Genomic DNA, 25506 nt, shown 5'->3' with positions numbered 1-25506 from the left:
AATCCCACATGTTATGTGGCAAGAGTTGTGTGAAATGTAATATTAGCTGCAATACTATGTAATGTATTACAAATGTAATACTGACTGTCTACTATGTGCCAGGCACCAAGTAGGTTTATTATCTCTATTTTACAGAGGAAAAATAAACTATATAATTCAGTTTCCAACCTAGGTTTGTTTGGTTTCATATCCTGATACAAGCAAATTCGAAAAGGGTAATAAGCAACTCACAGACAAATCCTATGCAGGATTTTCAACGTGTTCAGGGCATTGGAGGTCTGGGGTGCTAACATTCACAGGGCTCACGCCAGCTCGAGTGTGTCCAACTATGTATTTCCTTGGAGAATCTGTCTGCTATTCACAATATACTCCATTTATTGCCAGAAACGATGATGCCTTATGATTTGCATTACGTGTCCACACACGTACACGTATCCTCCTTTCTGGCCCTCGTGTTTACCTTGAAAGGAAGTATTTGCTTTATTGCACGAATAAAGGACACCACGGCAAACATTTGTTCTACGGGCCACAGCCCATAAGACTTCCAGACCTTCTGGATGTCAGTGAACCGTGCCCGCCCTCCCAACATACCCCCGCCCCAGCCCCCACCGTTTCGGTGCAGAACCTAATCCCAGGGATCTCGGGGGGCACTCTCGTTGCGTTTAACTGTATCCCACTTTTCCCCCCCAGATCTTGCCTCTTAACCCCTGCCTGATGGACTGGCAGTGTCAAGGCCCTGGCGGCCTGACCTTGGCTCATCTTCGGCCTCGGACTCGTTGCGTGACCTTGTGCCAGTCCCTGTTTCCCTCTTCGCAGAGCCGCGAGGATGAACAGCGGGGGTTCCACCCCGGCCATTCCTTAGCTAGGCGGCCCTGCTCCGGCACGCTTTCTTCCCGAGGCGCTCTCCGCGCCGCCGCAGCCTCACCCCTACGCTCCCTGCGTAGAAGCCGCCTCGAGTCGCTCTCGGCCCACCCTTTCAGGACGCTCCCTTAAGCCGCGCAGGCTGGGCGGGCGCGATTCCCGACAGCGGTGGCGCTGCGGGCGCGTGGTCCTGCGGCGGGCCGCCGCGGCCTTACGCCACTGACGCAGCGCGCCCAAGATGGCGGCGCGGTTGTCGTCGGGGGTGGCGGCCGCAAAGGGGGTGGCAACCGTGGCAGCAGCGAGGACGGCAACCTTAACGGCGGTGGCGGCAGCGCGGGACCTGGGACAGGGGGAATGAGGAGGCTGCGGCGGGCTAGCGGCGGAGCCCTGTAGCGGAGAAGCGGATCCCTCTCTCTGCCTCCCCCGACCGAGCCGGGGGCGCGCGCGAGCGCGTGCACGGCGGTCCGGAGCGGGCTCCTCACCCTCCACTACCGCGACCCGCACCTCACTCCCACCCGGGCCCGGAGGATGATGAAGCTCAAGTCGAACCAGACCCGCACGTATGACGGCGACGGCTACAAGAAGCGGGCCGCGTGCCTGTGCTTCCGCAGCGAGAGCGAGGAAGAGGTGAGGCGCCGGGCCGGGGGTCACCCGAGTCGGTGGCCGCCTCGGGCCGAGGCGTGGGGCACGGCCGTCGGGGGACTGTGTGCTTGGGCTCCGGGCAGGACTGCTCGGCCAGGCCCGAGTGAAGTGCCGACGGAATTTCCTGAGGCGAAGGAGAGGGGGAAGGCAGAAGGATGGTGGGTGGAAGGGAAGTGGGTCTGAGCGCGGCCATTCGTCACCGGCTGGGCGGAGGGGAACGCCAGCTTGCGGTCGGTCATTTCGGAGCCGGCCACCTGTCTTCGGCCGCCTTTCTCCGGGGGAGGGTGGCCACGGGGGTGGGGTGCGGGGCGGCGCAGGCAGGGACTGGGGAGCGTGGTGTTCGGGCCGGGCCTCCAGCGTGGGGTCCGCGAAGGGCCGTGCCGCACTTGTCAGCCCAGCACACGTGTGCAGAGGCCGCCGTGCGCGAGGCGCGGGCCGCCCCTTTGTGGCGGAGGAATAGTCCACCTCGTTGACAGGTTCGGGCTTTGCCCAGGATTCGCGTGGGCCTGTGAGGCATGGGCGGGGCGGGGGTTGGTGAGGGTTGGGGCGTTGTGCAAAAGCCGAAGCCAGTTGTCCGCGAGGGGCTGGGCAGCCCTTTTGGTGTAGCCTAGAGAAGAGTGGGTGTTTGACAAGATAATCCGGGAGGGTTGAACAGTTTTCATTTTAATTGGGAAGGCCGAACATGGTATTCAAGATATTTGCCCTGATATTCCTCTACTGCTGTATACCAAGGCCCTTGGAGTTGAATATGCTAGCAAAATACACATGCTTTGAATTAGTTTCTTTTTGCGTAGGGTACTTGAAAAAAAAAAAAAAGAAAGAAAGGGAATCTCATCCTCTCAAACCTGTTTCTGTGGAATAAAGGGAATTCAGAGAAGGAGCCTGTTTCGTAAATCCGCAAAGCATAGCGCTTCGGACATTTACGAGATGCCTGCGGGAACGCTTTCTCTCACGTGCGGGGAAGTAAAATGGCAGTTGAACCGGGAACAATGAGGGACGGCGAAATGCGGCGCGTTACCGTCTGGCGTTGCGCGGTGGGCCGGGGTGGGCACGGCGCGCCGCGGGGAGGTGAGGGCAGCGCAGCTTGACCCGTTACTACGGAAAGCAGCTGTGATGGAGGAGACGGACGGACGGGGCGGGGGGCAGGAGCGTCGGTCCGGAGATATTTAGGAGGAAGTGGGAATTTCAGGTATAGCCTGAAAAATATTAATGAAGCGCTGGTGGTGCTGTTGAGGGGTCACGTGCGCTCCCTTTCAGCAAAACAGAAGGACAAGGGTTTTGCCATGTGTACCTTGTGTCCTGGCATATGCTGTGAAAACCCCCAAACAGATGCGTTGTCATAGGTGCTTGTAGTGTAAGCAGGGCCGTGCTGTAAATCGTGCGCTGCCCCGGAGTACATACTTGAGTAAGTAAAATTATTGGTGGTTTTACTGCTCCAGAGGCTTTGTTCTCCTCATTAGCATATCTTACGGGAACTGGGTGGAAAACGAATTAGCATAATAACATGTCTCACCACAGTACTGTGGTTAAGTCTGTGGCACCCCAGTTATAAGTGAAAGTATATAATTTAGTTGTGTGAGTGGTGCAAGACTTTATTTGTTTTAAAAAATCGTACTAGAGCCGTGGCTGGTGTGCCTCAGTGGGCTGAACAGCGGCCGGCCTGTGAACCGAAGGGTCGCGGGGTCGGTTCCCAGTCAGGCCACAGGTCTGAGTTGCGGGCCAGTCCCCAGTAGGGGGCGCGTGAGAGGCAGCCGCACACTGATGTTTCTTTCTCTCCCTCTCTCCTTTCCCCTTTCTCTAAAAATAAACGAATAAAATCTTTTTAAAAAATCTTACTAGAAATTGAGAACATGTGAGCATTTTTTAAAATTCTTTAAGATTTTTACAAAATTGATTTTAAGGGGGGAAGGACAAGAGAAAGAGGGAGAAACATTGATTTATTGTTCCACGTTTTTATGCGTTCATTGGTGGATTCTCATGTATGACCTAGTTGGAAATCAAAACTGCAACCTTGGTGTATCCAGATGATGCTCCGAGCAGCCGAGCTACCCAGCCAGTGCGACATGTGAGCATTGCGGATAAGTCGGTCATAAGCGAACTAAAGATTTCATTTTCCATTTTTCTGTCAAAGGTTTATTATTTACTTACATTAGTAGCATTAATGTCAGTAGATTTGACTGATCATGCGTTTCCTCTACTGAGTTTTTTAAAGTATATTTTATTGATTATGCTATTACAGTTGTTCCATTTTTTTCTTCTCTTTTATCCTCCTCTGCTCTGCACCCCACTCCCTCCACCATTCCATCCTCTCTCACCACCTTAGTTCATGTCCATGGGTCGTACATGTAAGTTCTTTGGCTTCTCCGTTTCCCATACTGTGCTTACCCTCCCCCTGTTTATTTTGTACCTACCAATTATGCTTCTTATTCCCTGTACCTTTTCCCCCATTCTCCCCCTGCCCCTTCCCCACTGATAATCCTCCATGTGATCTCCATTTCTGTGATTCTGTTCTTGTTCTAGTTGTTTGCTTAGTTTGTTTTTGTTTTTGGCTTTTTTTATGTTCATTTGTTGATAGTTGTGAGTTTGTTATCATTTTACTGTTCATAGTTTTGATCTTCTCTTAACATTTCATATAATGAGGGCTTGGTAATGATGAACTCCTTTAACTTAAGCTTATCTGGGAAGCACTTTATTTGCCCTTCCATTCTAAATGATAGCTTTGCTGGATAGAGTAATCTTGGATGTAGGTCCTTGCCTTTCATGACTTGGAATACTTCTTTCCAGCCCCTTCTTGCCTGTAAGGTCTCTTTTGAGAAATCAGGTGACAGTCTTATGGGAACTCCTTTGTAGGTAACTGTGTCCTTTTCTCTTGCTGCTTCTAAATTCTCTCTTTATCTTTAATCTTGGGTAATGTAATGATAATGTGCCTTGGTGTGTGCTTCCTTGGATCCAATTTCTTTAGGACTCTCTGAGCTTCCTGGACTTCCTGGAAGTCTGTTTCCTTTGCCAGATTGGGGAAGTTCTCCTTTATTATTTGTTCAGCTAGGTTTCCAATTTCTTGCTCTTCTTGTTCTCCTTCTGGCACCTCTGTGATTCAGATGTTGGAATGTTTAAAGTTGTGTTGGAGGTTCCTAAGCCTCTCCTCACTTTTTTGAATTCTTGTTTCTTCATTCTGTTCATGCAGTTGAATGTTTATTCCTTCTTTCTGCTCCAAACTGTTGATTTTGAGTCCCAGTTTCCTTCCTTTCACTGTTGGCTCCCTGTACATTTTCCTTTATTTCACTTTGTATACCCTTCACACTTTCCCCTATTTTGTGACCATACTCAGCCATTTCTGTGAGCATCCTGATTATCAGTGTTTTGAATTCTGCATCTGATAGGTTGTCTGTCTCCTCATTGCTTAGTTCTTTTTATGGAGTTTTGATCTGTTTTTTATTTGGGTCATATTTCTTTGTCTCGGCACACCAGTCTGGATGAATGTTTCTCCTTTAACTCCTTGATTGTCGGACTTCCATACAGTTTGATTTTCTGGCAGTTCTGGTTGTTTTTTGTTTTTAAATCTGTTGTTGTCCTTCTTTTGTTTGCGTGAAGAAGTACAGTGTATCTATTTACCTATGCCTCCATCTTGGTCGGAAGTTGGGTTTCCTCTACTGAATTTTTAAAAAATCTTTTTTGTTCTACTGAATTTCTTTTTGAACATTGGTTAATGAGAAGATTCATGCAATTCTTTAATTACAGATTCAGTGGATGTTACAGCTGGTGCCTAGGAAAAACAGAATTAATAAAATGGACCTATTTCAGACTTGTTCAGTTCAATTAAATAAGTGTGTATTAAGAGCTTACTGTGGGTACAGCACTCTCTAATGAGGGATAAACATCCCTCCCTGCCCCCCAGAAGATGAGTGGTTTTCAATGGGATCCCTTAATTGGGAGAGATTTTGGCCAAGAAATAATCTCCAGAGTGCTGCTCAACTCTCTGATTATATAATTGTGTTGGATGGGAAAATTTGTTAGTCCAGAAGAACTTTTATGTTCTTAATAGAAGTGCTAGGAACTGGTGGGAATGTGAAATTCCAATTCAGTAGGACATTCAACCCATTTTTATTTTTTAATGGGCACTAATGACTTTAATCAAGGTAAAATAGTTTAGCCCTTGGCTGGGTAGCTTAGTTGATTAGGGCATCTTCCTGATACGCCAAGGTTGCTGGTCAGTCCCTGGTCAGGGCACATACCAGAGTCAACCAATGAGTGCATGAATGGGTGGAACAATGAATCAGTGTTTCTCTGTCTCTCTCTTTCTTTCTCTCTACCCTCTCTCTAAAATCAATGAATTTTTTTAAAAAGTCATTTACAGAATATTATTAGTATTAATACAGTATTAATGCAGGTATAAATAGTTCCCTGATTTGCAAATTTAATTAGCCAGTGTCAGGAAACATATATACAGTGTAACAAAAAAAGAGATGGAAGATATTGGCAGATAATAGACCGTGAGTCAAACCTCCTAACATTATGTTTTATCAGCCCTAGAAGGTTTATTTATAGGCCAGCCGAAACACTGATCTGGTATTTCAGGATGTGTGAACATACTCAGCAAGTTTACCAGCCAAGTGTGTTGGGTGTCAGGCTCTGTGGTACAGTTACAAAGGCAGCAGACCTGCAGGGAACTGGGTCTAGTGGGAGAGATGGAAAGGCAAACGGATCCCACAGCGTGAAAATGAGTTCCCTTTCCTTCAAACCTCTGGATGCTTTTCCTGTTGATAAATAAGAAACCCACAGCAGGAAAATTTCCCTACTTACAAATTTTACTAGTTGTGATTTACATTTTGATAAATTAAAGTCTTTAAGTTTGGGGTGTTCATGATAACTAACATTCATTACAGTACTTTGAGCCTGATGTACAGTGAACATTTTCTTACCCAACGTACCCTTTCGATTCTGGAGACAGCACAGGAAGAACTCTGTGACTGCGCTGCAGTTGCTGGCCGGAGGCTAGTGTCCTGGTTGGCAGGCAGTGCCTTTTAGCACTTAGGTAGAAAAGATAGTAAACCAAGGCAGGGAGGAGGGGGAAGACTTGTCTCACCCACTAACTCTGCAGTCCTGAGCCTGTTCTATAAGATTGCCAGGCATTCTGAACAACACGAGCAAAACAGTGATAGTGCAGGAGTGTGGAGCCCTTGGAAGTCTGTGCGCACCCTCTCTACTAGCCAGGAAAGGAAAACCTTGAGACTGTGTGATCATCCGAAGGCCTAGAAGGGGGAAGGAGAGGGGATCCACAGTGCCCAAAGGAAAAGCCCATAAAACAACTTTGGTTAGTTGCCCATCTCCCCTCACATGCACAAAATGAACAAAGGAGTCTGGAGCAAGATAAGGATTTGGGCTAACAGACCCCCACACATACCTACATATGGGTGGTCACGTCTCCCTGGGGGAAAGCTGGCACCACCTTCCCCTGTCAGTCAGTATAATTCCCTCACCCCCATCCTGCCAACTGTGTAAGTCCTCAGAACAAAGGACTCACTGTCTTGGCCCTTTTTTGCCACAGGGGGCGGTTGGTAGCCGGGGGGTGGGGGTGCCTGGCCAGCCAGCCTTTGGCCACCCAGGTGCTGCTCATCTGACCTCTGGTCACCTGGTCTCTGCCCACCCTGCTCTTGCTACCCTTGCTTCTGTTCTCCCATTAGAACTTAGCACTAATAAACCTAGCCTGTACACTAATAGGCTTGCTGATCTGTAATTCTCTACTGAGTAGGCAGGAAGAACCAGGTTTCTCCCATTAACGCTTTAACCAACTTGGTACACTGAATGCTCGCTTTTACTGTGTGAGTTATTGATAACCCGCTATGTGAGTATGATGTATCTCGACCGTGTGGCCTCCCAGCCAAGCTGTACTTACAGAGTCACTTGTATTTCTGTACTTGTTCATGGTACTTCTTTAGTTATCTAGTGCAATTAAATTTGATGTAAGCCAGTGAAATTTGGATTTTATTAAAAAGAATGGTTTCGTGAGCGTTTCAAATCACTGAAAGAAATTACCGCTCAATTACATGGAGAAATAAACTGCAAAAGATTGGGAGGGAGTCTTAAAAGTCTAGAAGGACTCTGCACCTAATCACCCCATGAATGTTTTCAGGTTCTTATTCATGTATGTTGAAAACATAGGTCGTCACGATGGGTGTGGTATATGAAAGAAAGACAGCTTGCAATTCAACAGTAGACCTGCACTAAAGACAAAATTTTGGACCTCCCAGCAAAGATTAGCAAATAAATACACATTTATATTTTTAACCTGTCATATCTTCCAATTAATATTTTTAAAGACTTTATTTATTTTTAGAGAAGGGGTAAGAGAAAGAGAGGGAGAGAAACATCAATGTGTGATTGCATCTCATACACCCCTTACTGGGGACCTGGCCCGTAACCCAGGCATGTGCCCTGAATGGGAATCCAAGTGGCGACCCTTGGCTTCACAGTCCAGCCCTCAATCCACTGAGCCACACCAGCCAGGGCCCAATTAATATTTTACCACAAATAGTATAGAAGACAAACTTGTTGAGTAAATTTTTATTTCATTGGATTGGGTAATAAGACATCCATCTTTGTCATGTTATTCAACTTTGGCCCTCGTAAAGCACTTCCAGTTAATTTTTTTTCTTCTTCCCCTACTTCTTGCCATTTTTGGAGCCTCTGTGATGACAGGAAGTGAGAGACCCTAGGGGTGGGCTTGTCTGTACTCTCTGCCCTCCCCGGGGTGGAGTGGGGAACCTAACACTGGCGTTCTAGACAGTTGAAACACCCAGCAGAGTGAAATACTCAGTTGGAAAGGTCAGTGTGTATACCAGATGACATTGCAGTGCCTGGGGACATTAAAGCTGGTCCTAAAGGGCCTGTCTGTACTTGAAGGGGGAAAATGAGTACTGATATGATCATCTCAGTTAGATTTCCCCGTGCATTAAAACTTTTTAAAAAGAAAGGACAAAGTATCCTTAAGGGCGTTAGGTTTGTGGAGCTATTCCATCAGGAGCCCTCCATCTCTTGGCAAGGGGCCACTGCGTCTCACTTTCTCGGGTCCTTGAGCGTGCTAGGTTGGATGGGAAGGTGACTGACATTGAAAACCCTCAGTGGGCAGGACTCTAGTGGCCTGAGTATGTCGGTAAAAATGCCACAGGGGAGCAGAGGGAAGGATGTCACTGCAGAACACAGCTGGCCCCGGGCTCTGGGGAGGGGAGTAGGCCACAGGCTGTCGGCAGTCTCAGAGGCAGTACCGTGATGCAGGACTTCTGGAAGAGCCCAGGCTGGCCGGGCAGTTTTTTGTAGTATTTCTGGATACATTGATCCAGTCATCTGACTGGACATCTCTGCTCATTTCTTTTTCCTTTTTAAAAATTTTCTTTATTTTCTTTTTCTATTTTCTTTGCTCCTCATTTCTCTCAGTCTTTCCTGGAGGCTTGTGTGTGTGTGTGTTTGCTTTCCCTTGTTCTGTCTAATAATACTGGTTAGTCGTTAAACATTTCTTCTGTTACCTCTCATCCTTCCTCCCTCCTGAGATGTGAATCCTGGTCAGACGTACTGCAGTCTCCATTCTTTTCTACTCCTTACCCTAATCTTCCTTGCTCTTGAGTGATTCTCATTTCTCAATTAAACTCTGGTGTTGTGTATCAATTATGTGTGAAGCAGGCTATGCTTTTTTTCATAGCTTAGTATTGTTCAAAAAGAAAGGGCCCTGTTCAAGAATGCATTTGTTTGTTTATTCTTTTAGCACACTTTTCTGAGAGCCCTACTATGGGCTAATCTCTGCGTGAGACCCTGGGAATACACGGATGAATAAGGCTGCGGCCCCCCATAAACACCTGTCTGAGAAGGTGACAATTAAGCAAAGACCTGAAGTGATGGGGTGAGCCATGCCCGTTCTGCGCTGTGCCCATCCCCTCTTGACCGCCCAGTAGCCTCCCTCCGACAGTGGCCTGGCACCCCGGCTTCGTCGCCTGTCCTTCTCTGCACTGTCATTCCTAGGCAGAAAGGCTGTACGATTTACTGTCTTTAAAAAAATGCTCTCTTGACCTCAGATATCCTCCAGCTACCAACCCCTTTTTCTCTTTCTTTTCACAGCAAAAACTTTTCGGTACTTGGATGTCTCCCCTTCTCTTCCCATTTTCTCTTGAACTCATTCCAGTTAGGCATTCTTTTTCTCTGACTCTGCTGAAGCCACTATTCAAGATAACCTACAAGTTACTAAACCCAGAAGCCAGTTCTCAATCCTGACGTTACCTGATAGTTCTTTTCATCTTGAAACACTTTCTTCACCTTGCTTCTAGAGCATCTCTCAAGCCCTTCCCTCCCTTTCTGGTTGCTCCTTAGTGCTGTCGTGTTCCTCCTCACTGTCCTGCCTTCTTTTCATCGCAGTACACAAGGGCACAGTCTTTGACCCCACCCCCAACACACACCCATGCAGTGGCTTATCTCATGCAGTCCCATCTTTCAGTACCATGCTTATACTGATTACTTTCATGTGCTATATTTAGCCCTGACGCTCTCTTGAAATCAAGACTTGAATATCCTGTGATGTACTTAATATTTCCATCTGGATATCTGAGAGGCATCTCAAACTTAAAATGCCTAAACCGAATTCTTATTTCCATCCACCAAAAAACAGAACAGCAACAAAACCCTACTTCTTCCACAGTTATCCCTCTTTCGGTAAATGGAATCTCCATGCTACCAGTTGCTCACGTTGGAAACCTCTAAGTTATCCTTAACCTCTTCCTTTCTCATACCCACATCTTATCTGACAGCAAGTCCTGAGTAACCTCCTCTCTTCGGTCTCCACTGTGCTATTCTAACCTAACCCATTATTCCCCTGGATTGTTGCTGCCTCTCTCTAACTGGTCTCCCTGCACCTGCCTGCACTCTTCTTGTCTTCTCTGCCACAACTGGTAGAGTCTCTCTTCAAACACAGAAGTCCGGTCATGTTACTCTGCTCCGATGGCGTGCTGTCCCAGTACATCCGAAGTCTTTTCATGCTCTGGATGGCCCGGTCCCCTGCCATGCTCTGACCCCGTCTCTTCCCCTTCTCCCTCTTCCTTACCCCTCTCTTCCAGCCACACCGGCCTTTGGGCTGTTTCTTCCCCTGTTTCCTGCATGGCTCACCCCGTCACTTCAGGTCTTTGATTAATTGTCACCTTCTCAGATGTGTGTTTAATGATCAGCCTGTGTAAAATAATAGCAGTCCATTGTCACTGCGTGTCTCTTACGCTTTTTTCCTTGTCAGCACATACCAATACCAGACATATTATGTACTCATTTATTTATTGCATGTTTCCTCTAACTAGAATGCAGGCTAGTCCATGGGATAGGAAATGTTGACTTTTTTTTTTTTATCTTTTAAAATTATTTAATCTTTATTGTATTTTTTTCCCTTACCATTTAGTCCCCTTATGTATCCTTTCGAACTTTTATTTTTTATTTATTTTTTTAATATATTTATTGATTATGCTATTACAGTTGTCCCATTCCCCCCCACACTCCACTCCATCCTGCCCACCCCCTCCCTCCCACATTCCCCCCTATAGTTCATGTCCATGGGTCATACTTATAAGTTCTTTGGCTTCTACAGGGAAATGTTGACTGTTTTATTCACTCCAGTATCATCAGTGCTTAGAACCTAGATGGTCAGTATTATTTGTTTACTGTGTGAATGAATAAATGAACATAGTCCCTGCTTTTAAGAAGCTTACGGTCTAGTGGAAGATCTGAAAGTAGCCAAAATACATCAAATGCTAGTGTATACCAATAATGTGTTGATAACTATGTTTCATAGAAGTCTCCCAGCTCTTACCGTGTTTCCAGAATCTCAGTGACTGAGTGTGTGCTGATCTTGAGTATCAGTGCAATAGGAGTATATGTACACTTGGTTGTCAATCTCTTCTGAATCTAATTGGGTCAGTCTGTGATAGGACACTTTGGATTTCTTTTGGTTGTTGAACTTGAAAGTCTATACCATACTGTAGGATTTGTGTCCGGTAGTTGGTATAATGTACTGATCCCCAGCCCTAGTGGTACAGTACTCTAGGGAAAAGGATTTTCAACTTGCTGATAACTTGGAACCTTTTCTCAATAAGTAAATAAATACAGCAACAAACTCCAGTCAAGTAATATAGTGGATACTGTTTTAATGAATTGCCCATAGTGGTTCATAGCCTACAATAGAGGGGGGACCCTGAAAACAGAATTTATTTATAAAAAATTGTCTATTCTTACATGTTAAACTTCAGTCAACTTGAAAGTTCTCTCCATTTGATGCAGTACACCTATGGACACTTTTTTCCACTGCTCAAAACAGTGAAGTGTTGATTTTGATGCCTTTTAGTGCTTCTGACATTTTTTGTTTCACCTCTTCCACATTGGCAAAATGTTTCCCTTTGAGGACTTTTTCTATCCGGGGAAACAAACAAACAAAAAGTTGCCCGGGACCAGATCAGGTGAATAGGGAGGGTGGGACCCCGGGGGTTATGTCATTTTTGGTCAAAAACTGCTGAGCACTCAGTACAGTGTGGGCAGGTATACTTGTAAATCACCCATCATGAAATGGGCAAGTGTGTTCAAAGGCTTTTCAGAAAAAATTCACTGAAGCCAAACACAGCCTCTCACAGCAGCACCAGTTAGTACACTGATACAGGTGGATTCTAAGAACATCCACCTAGCAGGGGAACCCCACCCTCCAGAAGATAATTGTGGGTTTTGGGGAATCTATCAGTGTCAAGTCTGGATTCTAGTTACTATTAGGCTAGTTAATTTGAAGATGAAGGTCAGTAAGAGATGGTCATAAAAATTTTCTGTCATCATCATTTTGTTCTTTAGGTCAAAGTGAAAGAAACGTGAAGTTTGTGGGTGCGAAGTCAAAGCATTTGATTTATGATGGTTAGTATATGAAATAGAACAAAGGAACCATCATAGTCAAAAAAGATAATGTGAATAAAAAAAATAAAAATTGAATTAGGAAATAGAGCCATCAAACCTAAAATTTAGTAATAAAACATTACACACCTGAAGTCTAACTTTCTTTTTTTGTTTATTTTCCTGTCCTCACCCAAGGACATTTTTTTCATTGCTTTTACAGAGAGAGGAAGGGGGAGAGAGACATTGATGCGAGAAAGAAGCACCAATCAGTTGCTTCCCATACACACCGGACTGGGGAATGTACATGTCTGGACCAGGGGTGAAAGCCCCAACCTAGGCATGTATCCTGACTGGGAATCAAACCTGCAACCTTTCGGTTACATGCAGGGGTGCCCAGCCTGCGGGCCACATGTGGCCCAGGGTGGCTATGAATGCAGCCTAACACAAAATCATAAATTTACTTAAAACCTTTTTTTTTTTTTTTTGTTAGTGTTTGTGTATTTAATGTGTGGCCCGAGACAACTCTTCCAGTGTGGCCCAGAGGCACCAGAAAGTTGGATAATCCTGGTCACAGATTACATTCCAACTGATCCACAGCAGCCAGGGCTAAGTCAACTTTCTGAGTAAAGTCCTCGAAACACCCCATAAAACTTACTTGAATCCAGTGTCAGAGTTTCTGCCCTAAAGTAACATGGAAGCTGCTTGAGAATGTTCGTATCTTTTTCCCCACCCTTCCTGAGCCTTTCTGAAACCCTTTGAATAGGGCAAAATGTTCATTCTTGTATTTATTCATTTATTCACTCATTTTTTCTGTAAACTTGTATTGAGTGCCTACTTTCAGGCCATACACTTTTCTAGGGACACCGTGATGAACAAGGCAGAATGGAAGCCCTCACTCTTGTGGAGCATTCGATAGGAATGCAAGGAGACAGTAAATGAGCAAAAATGTAAGTGAACTTGATTTTAGGCAGCAGTGGGTGCTGGGCAGGAAATAAGTGTGTGATACGATTGTGGGCTGTGGTGGGGTGGTTGGCAGATTTTGATTGGGTGAACCCAAATGGAAAGGCAGAGGAAGAGCAATTACACAGGCACCAAGTGGGGAATGAGCTTGGCAAGAAGGAAAAACAGGAAGCTGCCGCTATAGCTGGAGGGCAGAGTCAGGGAGAGTGGTGGGAGATCTTAGAGAGGTGGGAGGGAACCAGATCCTGTGGGGCCTTGTTAGCCTAATCATTTTCTTGATTCTCCATTATCCTGGCCTGTCTCTATCACTTAAAGCAAGGCAGCAAAGAAACAAGTAACATAACATGAAACCACCTTCTTTCCTTTGAATGTAAAGCAGGGGTGTCCAACCTGCAGCCTGTGGGCTGCGTGACAGTGAATACGGCCCAACACAAAGTCGTAGCTTTACTTACACATTATGAGGTGGTGGTGTGATTATGTGTCACAGTGTATTTAATGAGTGGCCCAAGAGAACTCTTCTTCCAGTGTGGCCCAGAGACGCCAAAAGGTTGGACACCCCTGAAAGGGGCATATAATGATGGGAGTTTATTAGAAAAAGCTGTTTAAAGTACAGGTGGAGATAAAGTACTGTGATCTGTTTAAAAACATTTTTTTAAATATATTTTATTGATTATGCTTACACTTGTTCCATTTTTTCCTCCCTTTCATTCCCCTGCACCCTGCACCGCCCCTCCCACTAGCATTCCCCCCTTAGTTCATATCCATGGGTCGTACATATAAGTTCTTTGACTTCTGCATTTCCTATACTATTCTTAACCTGCCCCTGTCTATTTCGTATCTACCATTTATGTTTCTTATTCCCTGTACCTTTCCCCAATCCCACCTTTCCCCTCCCTGCTGATAACCCTCCATGTGATCTCCATTTCTGTGATTCTGTTCCTGTTCTAGTTGTTTGCTTAGTTTGGTTTTGGTTTTGGTTTTAGGTTCAGTTGTTGATAGTTGTGAGTTTGTTGTCATTTTACTGTTCATAGTTTTGATCATCTTATTTTTCTTAGTTAAGTCCCTTTACATTTCATATAATAAGGGCTTGGTGATGATGAACTCCTTTAACTTGACCTTATCTGGAAAGCACTTTATCTGCCCTTCCATTCTAAATGATAGCTTTGCTGGATAGAGTAATCTTGGATGTAGGTCCTTGCCTTTCATAACTTGGAATACTTCTTTCCAGCCCCTTCTTGCCTTTGGTTTCTTGAGACATCAGGTGACAGTCTTATGGGAACTCCTTTGTAGGGAACTGTCTCCTTTTCTCTTGCTGCTTTTAAGATTCTTTCTGTATCTTTAATCTTGGGTAATGTAATGATAATGTGCCTTGGTGTGTGCTTCCTTGGGTCCAACTTTGGGACTCTGAGCTTTCTGGACTTCCTGGAAGTCTATTTCCTTTGCCAGATTGGGGAAGTTTTCGTTCATTATTTGTTCAGCTAAGTTTCCAATTTCTTGCTCTTCCTTTTCTTTTGGCACCCCATGTGATTCAGATGTTAGAACGTTTAAAGTTGTGTTGGAGATTCCTAAGCCTCTCCTCACTTTTTTGAATTCTTGTTTCTTCATTCTGTTAATGCAGTTGAATGTTTATTTCTTCTTTCTGCTCCAAACTGTTGATTTGAGTCCTGGTTTCCTTCCTATCCCTGTTGGTTCCCTGTACATTTCTCTTTACTTCACTTTGCATAGCCTTCACTCTTTCCTCCATTTTCTGACCATCCTCAGCCATTTTTGTGAGCATCCTGATTACCAGTGTTTTGAATTCTGCATCTGATAGGTTATCTGTCTCCTCATTGCTTAGTTCTTTTTCTGGAGTTTTGATCTGTTTTTTCATTTGGGCCATATAGCTTTGTCTCAGCACACCTGTTATGTAGTAAGGGGTGGAGCCTTAGGTATTCACCAGGGTGGGGCAGCCCACTTCGCTGTGTTGTGGCTCTGCGTGTCGGGGAGGGGTCGGAGAGGGAACAGTCCTGCTTGCTTGGCCCTTCGCCGGCTTTCAGTCACTTCCCCCGCTACCCACCCGCAAATTGGGCCCTTCTTGTGCTGATTCCCGGGTGTGTGTATGTTGTAGGACCCTGTGGGTCTCTCCAGTGAACTCTCCTGTGAGGCTGGGAGTTTCTCCCACTGCCCCAAGCCCCCCAGGTTTTTTCAGTTGGAGGTTTTGAGGCTTTCTTTTCCCGTGCTGGAACCCTGGATCGTGTGGTCTGTCTTGTTTCCCAGTTGTTCCTCCTGGTTTATCCGCATGCAAACGTGGGACTGCCCGGTCCTCCAGCTGCCATGTTGCCGCAAGTCCTCTCCACCCCGTTGCCCGTCTCCGCCCCTCCTACAGGTCTGGATGAATGTTTCTTCTTAAACTGCTTAGTTGTTGGACTTCCATACAGTTTGATTTTCCTGGCAGTTCTGGTTCCTTTTTGTTTTTAAATTTGTTGTTGTCCTTCTTCTGGTTGTGCAAGGAGGTAATGTGTATCTACCTACGCCTCCATCTTGGCCAAAAGTCTGGCACTTTCTTTTTTTAAAAAATATTTAAAAAAGATTTTATTTATTTTTAGAAACGGGGGTAGGGAGGGAGAAAGAGAGGAAGAGAAACATTGATGTGGGAGAGAAGCACTGATTGGTTGCCTCTTGCAACTCCCCTAACTGGGAACCTGGCCCACAACACAGGCATGTGTCCCAACCAGGAATCTACCAGCCTCCTTTTGCTTTGCGGGATGATGCCCAACCAACCAAGCCACACCGGGCGGGGCAGTACTGTGAAAGGACCCCAAGAACAGCTCCTGCAGTTTTATATTTTATACTCTTACCAGGGTAGGTTAGTCAGAAAGACTACTTGGAATAGGTAATATACGCACACAATACAAAAAGAAAAAGGTACAAAGGATACAAAGTGAAAGGTAAATCTCCTTACATCACATCTTCTCTAGCCACCCAACTCCCATTCACCAGATTTGCCCTAGCCTCCCCGTCAGAGATTGAGTGTGTGTGTGTGTGTGTGTGTGCGCGCGCTTAACGGTCAGGTAGTTTACTTACAAAAGTTAATACTGCCATGCATTGCAAGTAAAATACTGGGGAAATTTTTTGTTTGATAGAACAAAGGTGTGCCAGTTTTTCCTAGAAATGTACTTGAACTGGGGCACGCAAGTACCCATGGTTTTTCAACACTTACCTAGTTTCACTGAGGTTTGGTTACCTTAAGTGCGGGGGGCCTTCTAGAGTGGGGAATTGCTGGGCATGCAGCACTGTGTGTGTGTAGGGCCAGTTACTGTGAGGCTGAAAGTCTGTTGGTAGTGGGCTGTGTGTGTCGGGAGAGTGCTGTTGTGCAGAAGGTGCTTGCCTAACTGAGGCGAGCAGCCCCTGGAAAATCCTCAGCAGTTACCTAGGTTACCCTGGGGTTGCTGATTCTAACTGGTCTCATTGTTTAGATTACTCAGAGTCCACCTTTTAAGCCAAAGTACCTTCCTCTTCAAGGTAATGTATGTGCCTAAACCTTGTAGGAAGCTGTTTACTTTATTCATGTGCCTTTGCACCCAGCTGTGGAATGGGGGCCTTGGAATTCTGAGTGGGATTGTGGCTTTTCATCTCCTGAGGCAAACCATGCCTTAAAATAAACTTCTTTTCTATCTCTTCCTACCAGTCCTCCCAAAATGCCAGAGCTGGGTATGGGAAAACTTGACCAAAAAACATCATCACAGTGCACTCTCCTTATTTACTTCCAAACAGAAAAAAATTACTATAATGATACACCTGTATTCAAATGTGAGCACCAAAAGTACTTTCGTGAGGGTTTTTTTTTTCCTTGTTCTTTTTTGGCATTTTTATAATTTATATTGTGTGCTGCTGCTGCTTTTTTAGTGTAGTTAATTAAAAATAGACAGTTTCTGCAAATCTGGTAATGTATCTGAGGCAGGGTGCGATTGTGCCTTTTGTGTGATTTATCCAAAAATACTTTAACAATTCTTAGACAGTTTAGGGTGCTTTTTAACTCATTTTCAAAATGGAAAATTAATAAACTTGAGTGTCACAAAAGATCTTATGTTGGTGTATTTTGTGAGCACTTCTGAAAGAAAAGAAAGAGATTGAGTTTCTACTCTGTAAAAAATTATTACAAAATAAAAATTTAAATTTAAAGCAAGTAGAAATCTGTTTATAAAGAGGAGAAAGAGTATTATAAACATTTAAAAAAATCCCTTAATAGACTTTCTTTGTATATAGTTAGTTGACCTCTTCATTCCTAAAACAGTAAAGAACCGCTGGGCCCTGACTGGTGTGGCTTAGTGGGTTGGGCATCACCCCACAAACCTGAAGATCGCTGGTTCGATTCCTGGTCAGGACCAGGTCCCTGGTTGGGGGCCTGCGAGGGGCAACAAATTGATGTTTCTCTTACACATGGATGTTTCTGTCCCTCCTTTTCTCTCTCTCTCAAAATAGATAGATAAATAAATAATAAAAACTTTTTGAAGAACTGCTTAGAAAATGTTTTGTGTCTTTTTTTTTACACTTTTCTGATATGCTTTATAATAGCAGCTTAGCAATGATGAATAGAAATGGATATGAACTAGGACATCCAGTGCTTCTGTTGCGTTTCCATTAAAAGGAGGAAGAATAGTGATTTTTTTCTTTGAATATTTAAGAATCCTAATAAAATGTGCTTTAAGGGTGAACCAAGATGGCGGCGTAGGTAGACACACTGCGCCTCCTCTCACAACCAGAACTGACAGAAAATCGAATGGCAAGGAAGTCCGACACCAAGGAAATAAAAAATAAATATTCATCCAGACCGGTGGGCGGGGCGGAGACCGGCAGCCAGGGCGGAGAGGACTCGAGTTGCCGTGGTGGGACTGAGACTGGCGGAGTGTGGGACCAACAGGGCAGGCAGTCCGACCACTGGCAGACCCTGCGGCCCCACGTTTGAGCAGATAAACCGAGAGGGCCGGACTCAGAATGGCGGAGAACGGGGCATGCAGAACAGCGGGTAGCACCCCGCGGCCCCACGTTCGCGCACAGATAAACCGGACAAACGGTGGGGAGCAAAGCAGACCGTGCAACCCAGGGCTCCAGCGCAGGGAAATAAAGCCTCAAACCTCTGATTGAAAACACCCATGGGGGTTGGGGCAGCAGCAGGAGAGACTCCTAGCCTCATGGGAGAGGTCGTTGGAGAGACCCACAGGAGCCTAGAGTGTGCACAAGCCCACCCACTCGGGAACCAGCACCAGAGGTGCCCAGTTTGATTGTGGGTAGCAGAGTGAAGGACTGAGGTCTGGTGGAGAGGGGAGTGGGCACCATTGCTCCCTCTCGGCCCCTCCCCCACGTACAGCGTCACAGCGCAGCAACCATCGTTACCTCACCCTGGGGAACACCTAAGGCTCCTCCCCCTAAAGTAACAGACGCGCCAAGACAAAAAAAAAAAAAAAGGCCCAAATGACAGAACACTTCAAAGCTCCAGAAAAAATACAACTAAGCGAGGAAGAGATAGCCAACCTATTGGATGCACAGTTCAAAACACTGGTTATCAAGATGCTCACAGAATTGGTTGAATCTGTTCGAAAACCAGATGAAAAAATGAAGCCTATGCTAAGAGAAACAGGAAAATGTACAGGGAACCAATAAGGATGCTAAGGAAACTGGGACTCAAATCAACGGTGTGGACCAGAAGGAAGAAAGAAACATCCAACCAGAAAAGAATGAAGAAACAAGAATTCAGAAAAATGAGGAGAGGCTTAGGAACCTCCAGGACAGCTTGAAACGTTCCAACATCCGAATTATAGGGGTGCCAGAAGGAAAAGAGGAAGAACAAAAAATTGAAAACTTATTTGAACAAATAATGAAGGAGAACTTCCCTCATCTGGCAAAGGAAATAGACTTCCAGGAAGTCCAGGAAGCTCAGAGAGTCCCAAAGAAGCTGGACCCAAGGAGGAACACACCAAGGCACATCATAATTACATTATCTAAGATTAAACAGAAGGAGAGAATCTTAGAAGCAGCAAGAGAAAAGGACACAGTTACCTACAAAGGACTTCCCATAAGACTGTCATCTGATTTCTCCAAAGAGACCTTACAGGCAAGAAGGGGCTGGCAAGAAGTGTTCCAAGTCATGAAAGGCAAGGGCCTACATCCAAGATTACTGTATCCAGCAAAGCTATCATTTAGAATGGAAGGGAAGATAAAGTGCTTCTCAGATAAGGTCAAGTTAAAGAAGTTCATCATCACCAAGCCCTTATTATATGAAATGTTAAAGGGAGTTACATAAGAAAAAGAAGATAAAAAATATGAACAGTAAAAATGACAGCAAACTCACAGTTATTAACGACCACACCTAAAACAAAAACAAGAGCAAACTAGGCGAACAACTAGAACAGGAACAGAACCATAGAGATGGAGATCACATGGAGGGTTGTCAATAGGGGAGTGGGAGGGGGAGAGGGGGGGAAAGGTACAGAGAATAAGTAGCATAGATGGTAGGTGGAAAATAGACAGGGGGAGGGTAAAAATAGTGTAGGAAATGTAGAAGCCAAAGAACTTATAAGTATGATGCATGGACATGAACTATAGGGGGGGAATGTGGGAGGGAGGGGGTGGGCAGGATGGAGTGGAGTGAGGGGGGGGAAATGGGACAACTGTAATAGCATAATCAATAAATATATTTAAAAAATGTGCTTTAAGAGAAGTTATGTGCTTTTATATAGCACTTTTTATATGTGAGTACCTTGAACTAATATATTTTAAATAATTGGAACTTTGTTTAATGTTTTCATTTGCTTCCTCTTTGCAGAAATGATTTGGTTACTGCTTAGATTCAGTCATTTACTAAGTGTTCTGAGCCCTGCTTGGCTTTTCCATCTGTCACTGTGGTGCTGATTTCTTCCCAGGAGATTTGTAGAATAAGACAAAACTTAACAGATTTTGTTGGTAAAATGAGTTGGAGAAATAACCCAGAGTTTCTGTGTGTAATAATTGTGTTTCTATGGTGTTTTCATAGGCTCAGCAACTACTTAACAAGGAGCTAGCTTAAGGTCATTCTTCTGCCAAGCTCTGATGAGTGATTTTTCTTTCAAAAAGGAATTAAGTTTTTGTTACGAAAGTAATTGTTATATCTGTAAAGAATACTTTGAACTGAGGAGTTTAAAATGTACAGACTACCGAATCTGAGCTCCAGAGGCGCTCTGAGCTGTCGGAAAGATGCAGTCGTGAGTGTGCGGTGATTAGAGAGCTGATGGAGGAGTCTGTGGGGATGAGCTGGAGGGTCGGGAACAACTGTTTTGGAGCACGGAGCCACACTGGATATCTTGCTTGGATTTGGGTAGCTGATGAAGAATACTCCAGGTGGAAGGCATTGGCCCGGGTAGGCCGTGGAAAGTCAGAGGCCTGGCTGTGTCTGACAGTGTTGTGAGGGCCACAAACTAATGGCTTATGGCCGTGTTTGGGCTGCAAGATGATAAAGTAATTTTTAAAAAATTAGTTGCCGACATTTTAATATTGAAATTGTCTTTTTTCTTTTTTTAGGTTAATTTGTTTTTGACGGTATTACAAATTTCCCTCCCTTTGCCCACTTCCACCCATCCCTCACCCCATACCACTGTCTGTGTCTGTGAATTATGCACATGTGTTCTTTGGCTAATCCCTTCGCTGCCTTTCACCTCTCCTCCGACAGCCATCAACCTGTTCCATGTGTCCATTCCTCTGTTAATACTTAATACTGAAAATCTTCAATAAGAAACCTGGTCTGTAGAAGACTCTTGAAAAACCACGAGATCTGGCAGCACTGGGCCGACATTCCTACGTAGTGACTGGCCAGAGCTGAGTGGCTGCTGCCCGTGCACTGCTCATGCCCCCTCAGGTGGCCCTAGGCTCTCCCTGTGGGGGCTCCCAGGCCCAGTGTCAGCTGCTGTTTATTGTGGTGGCTGAGAGGCTGCTGCCTTGTAAAGGTGGAATTAAGAGCAAAGTCAGATATTTCTGGTACCCTTTCAGATTTCTCTCAAAAGTTGGAAGATGGAAGATAAAAAGGGCAACATGTTTCAAGAAAAAGGGGAAAGTGTTTATTTCTTTCCGGAGATGGAAAATACTCTTACCTCTTTATTTCGGAATCATGATGTGTTTATGTGAGCACACTCTGACTGACTTCACATACTCACACCCCCTGCCCAGGCCCCACGGGGTGACGTTTGAGTTTGACGTCTTCAGTCATCACGAGCTTAGACCTTGGAGCCAGGCAGATCTGAACGGAAGCCCTGGCTCTTAACACTAACCAGCCTGGTGATCTCAACCTATTATATATCTTTTTGCCTCATTTTCTCACTTGTAAAATGGAGACAGTAATAGTTCCTTCCTGTTTCATTGTATTGTTGGAGGATTAAGTGAAATCACTTAATGTGTATAACAGAGTCCATTGCCTGACATGTGTAAACATTTAATGTCAGCTGTGTAATTATCAAGCTAAGAAAAAGTCCATTTCTTTTTTTTATTCTTGTTTCTTCTATTACAGTTGTCCCAATTTTTCCCCTTTGCCCTCCTCCACCTGGCCCACCCAGCACTCCCACAGTCAGTCCCCTCACTGTTGTCCTTGTCAGTGGGTCATTCATACATCAGTCCCTTCCCCTTCCGCCCACCATTTTCCCCCCTCCCCTCCCCTCCCCTCCGGCAGCTGTCAGTCTGTTCTGTTTCCATGTCTCTACTTCTGTTTTGCTCACTAGTTTATTCTGTTCATTAGATTCCTCTTATAAGTGAGATCATGTGGTATTTGTCTTTTACCAACTGGTTTATTTCACTTAGCTTAATAGTCTCCAGTTCCATCCATGCTGTTGCAAAAGGTAAGAATTCCTCCTCCTTTCTGCTGCATAGTATTCTCTTGTGCAAATGTACCACAGTTTTCTAATCCACTCATCTACTGATTGGCACTTAGGCTATTTCCAACACTTGGCTCTTGAAAATAGCACTGCTGTGAATATAGGGGTGCATAAGTTCTTTTGATTTGGTATTTCAGGATTCTTAAGGTATGTTCCCAGCAATGGAATCACTGGGTCAAAAGGCAATTCCACTTTTAATTTTTTGAGGAACTTCTATACTATTTTCCACAGTGGCTGCACCAGTCTGCATTTCCTCCAACAGTTCATTGGGTTTCCCTTTCTCCACATCCTCGCCAGCACTTGTTTTGTTGATTTATTGATGACAGCCATTCTGACAGGTGTGAAATGATATCTCATTGTGGTTTTAATTTGCATATCTCTGATGGCTAGAGACGTTGAGCATTTTTTCATATGTCTATAGGCCATCTGTATGTCTTCCTTGGAGAAGTGTCTATTCAGGTCCTGTGTGCATTTTTTAATTGGATTGCTTGTCTTCCTGATGTTGTCATATGAATTCTTTATATATTTTGGAGATCAAACCCTTGTCCAACATTTGACTAACAAATATGTTTGCCCAGTTAGTCAGTTCCTTTTTCATTGTGATGATGATTTCTTTAGCTGTGCAGAAACGTTTTAATTTGATGTAGTCCCATTTGTTTATTTTTTTCCTTTATTTCCCTTGCCCTAGGAGATATAGCAGCAAAAATATTGCAGAAAAAGGCAAATTTCTAGCTTCACTGCAGTTGAGCTTGCACTAAGAAGAGGTTATGGGAATTTCTGAGCCTCAGTGGTGGGTTTGTTAGTGCTTCTGGAGCTGTAGGCACTGTGTTCTGTTCAATGAACAAGACAGGCAGAGCTCTGCCTCTGTGTTGCTTATGGTCTGGAGGTAGGGAAAGATGACTAAGCCAGCAGTTGCAGTATGCTGTGATACTTAAAGTAGAAGGCCTTAAAATAGAGTAATTTAATGATTCTGTTTTCGTCTTTTATGACATTTCCGTGTTAGGAGAGGTACCAGACAGGCGGAGTACTGGTGACGGTGGGCCCTGTTCCTAGGCACACCGCGCTGTAGAGAACCCTATTGGTTTTGAACCTGGGAGCTGCCACTGGGAACGGGAAAATCTTTCAGATTTTAATGTACTTTTTATTTCATAATAGTAATACTACATACTATTAAAAATTAGTACTTTATTGCATGTCTAAGAAGTTATTTAAAAATTTTTTTTTCTTTAATTGACTTTAGAGAGTGAGAGTAAGGTAGGGGATGGGGGGAGAAAAACATGGACTCGTTGTTCCAGTCAGTTATGCACTAATTGTTGACTCCTGTGTGTCCTGACCGGGGACCGAACCCGCAACCTTGGTGCATCAGGACGGTGCTCTAACCAACGGAGCTACCCATCCAGGGTTCTAAGAAATTACTTGAAATGCATTAAAAAAATCTGATTTATTTTAACAACTTGTATTTTATTTAAAATCTCTGTGGGTTGCTTTTGCAATTAAACTTTTTTTTTTAAACTAGAAATACAGGGTTGTGGGAGAAAAAGAGGGCAGATGAATTCTTGGGTGTGCCAAGGTGTGTGACTAGGAAGGACTTGGCAGAGGATTTGATGAAGAGACTTGGGGGAGAATGTGCTGTGGTCAGACTGGCAGAAGAGGCCAAGGGCAAGTTCAGGCAATAGCACACAGTGGAGTCTCTGGAGAAGAGTTTGGGTGGCTGTGGTGCAGGGATTTGTATTTGTATGTGAGTGTATTGAATTTTTCTGGCATAAGATTACAGAGCGTAGAATAAATATTTCTAAGAGTTGTTCTGTGAATAATTTGGGAGTGGGCATATCTTTGGGAAAAGAGAGAAGTACTTGTTATTTCTAGGGTCTCTGGCCATCTTATCCTTCTGAGAGCAGTTTTCTCTCCGTTTTGGAGACAGCCCCTCTTGGAGAGGAGGAAGGGGTCGCCCTCCACCCCGGAACTGAATGGGCGGGTTATGGTGGTGGCTCCCTTCTCTGGTGTGCCCGTTTGCATGCAGGACTCAGGTTTCTCTAGATGTCTGGGTGGAGGGTGAAGAGAGGGCGGTGGCGCTTTCTTGACGGATGTTCATGCTCTAGACCCAGGCCATGGTTTTTGCTACCAGCCCTGGAGTGCCCGTGGCCCTGTAGACCTTCCACTCCACTTTTCTGGTCCTTTGATACTTCTTTTAGTTCATTTCTTTGGGCTACAGAAAACCGGACTTAGCGTATGTTGCTTGCAACCCAATAACTGTGTAATGTACACCCTGGGTAGTTGTATAGGTAATCTCCTCACTAATCTACTGCACTAGAAGAAATGTATATGTGTTGAGATTTATTTACTTATTTGTGGGGGAGCTTTTTAATTTTGTACATGGAGCAGACTTTAACATTTTTTCCTTTTCTTTTGTGGGTGTGTGTGTGGTGTGGTAAAAATGTCTTCATTCTAGAGTTTATAAAATTGATTTTAAATGGCCAAAATCTACTCCAGTTGAATTAGAGCAAAAGTAATTAACATTGGCTTGAACTCTGATCTTTTTAAATTTTTATTTATTTATATATTTTTAGAGAGTAGGGAAGGGAGGGAGAGAAACATTGATGTTAGAGAGGAACATCGAACAGTTGCCTCTCACACACATTCTGACCTGCGACTCACCCCCATCCCAGGCACGTGCCCTGTCTGAGAATTAAACTGGTGACCTTTTGCTTTGCGGGATGGTGCCCCACCGAGCCACACTGGTCAGGACCGGTTGATCTTTTTATTAAATGTTTACCAGCATCATCAAATCCTCTCCACCCTTGATGCTTATAGTTTCTCTTTTTAGAATTGTCCTAAAGAATATTTGTGAGTGTGTTAATTTTTAATACTTTAATATCCTTACGGGTATCAAGGACCGGATACAAAATGAATTTTTAAAGTGCAGGTTTATGAAAACTGTAGGATGCTTCTTAAAGTATACATCTTGTCATCTCCAAGTTCTGTGTTTACTTTATACAAAGAACTATTCTACATGATGATTTAAAAAACTGGGCATGTTTCCTGCTCTCCAGGAAGAATGCTTTTCTAAAATGATGAGTTATTTCCTTTGGCCATTTTAGTACAGTTGAACAAGTGGCTGCTGTGTGTCTTGTGTGGGGTCATATAGAAAAATGGGAGAGGCAGGAGTTAAAGTACATGGAACAGTTAGAAAAATGCAGAAAGGCTGTGCTTTGGAGGTACTTCATGTGGGAGGCAGAATGCTGAAGTGCTCATCTTGGGCTTTCAGAAATAGACAGGG

At 44.5% G+C, this 25506-nt stretch overlaps 1 protein-coding gene across 1 annotated transcript in view; it reads left to right on the top strand.

Moving 5' to 3' along the window:
• The first annotated feature begins 1069 nt into the window (after positions 1-1069).
• The window catches only part of NUDT3 (nudix hydrolase 3), a 101794-nt gene continuing 77357 nt past the window's right edge, over positions 1070-25506 (top strand). The window contains exon 1 of the mRNA XM_024557996.4: positions 1070-1488. Within this exon, the coding sequence (XP_024413764.1) occupies positions 1390-1488 (99 nt within the window). The 5' untranslated portion in view covers positions 1070-1389. The remainder of the gene's footprint in view (positions 1489-25506) is intronic.

This window comes from Desmodus rotundus, chromosome 11 (assembly GCF_022682495.2).
Source record: "Desmodus rotundus isolate HL8 chromosome 11, HLdesRot8A.1, whole genome shotgun sequence".
Lineage (NCBI taxonomy): Eukaryota > Metazoa > Chordata > Mammalia > Chiroptera > Phyllostomidae > Desmodus > Desmodus rotundus.
The sequence above is the reverse complement of the archived record's forward strand: the minus strand, read 5'-3'. Positions and strand labels throughout refer to the sequence as shown.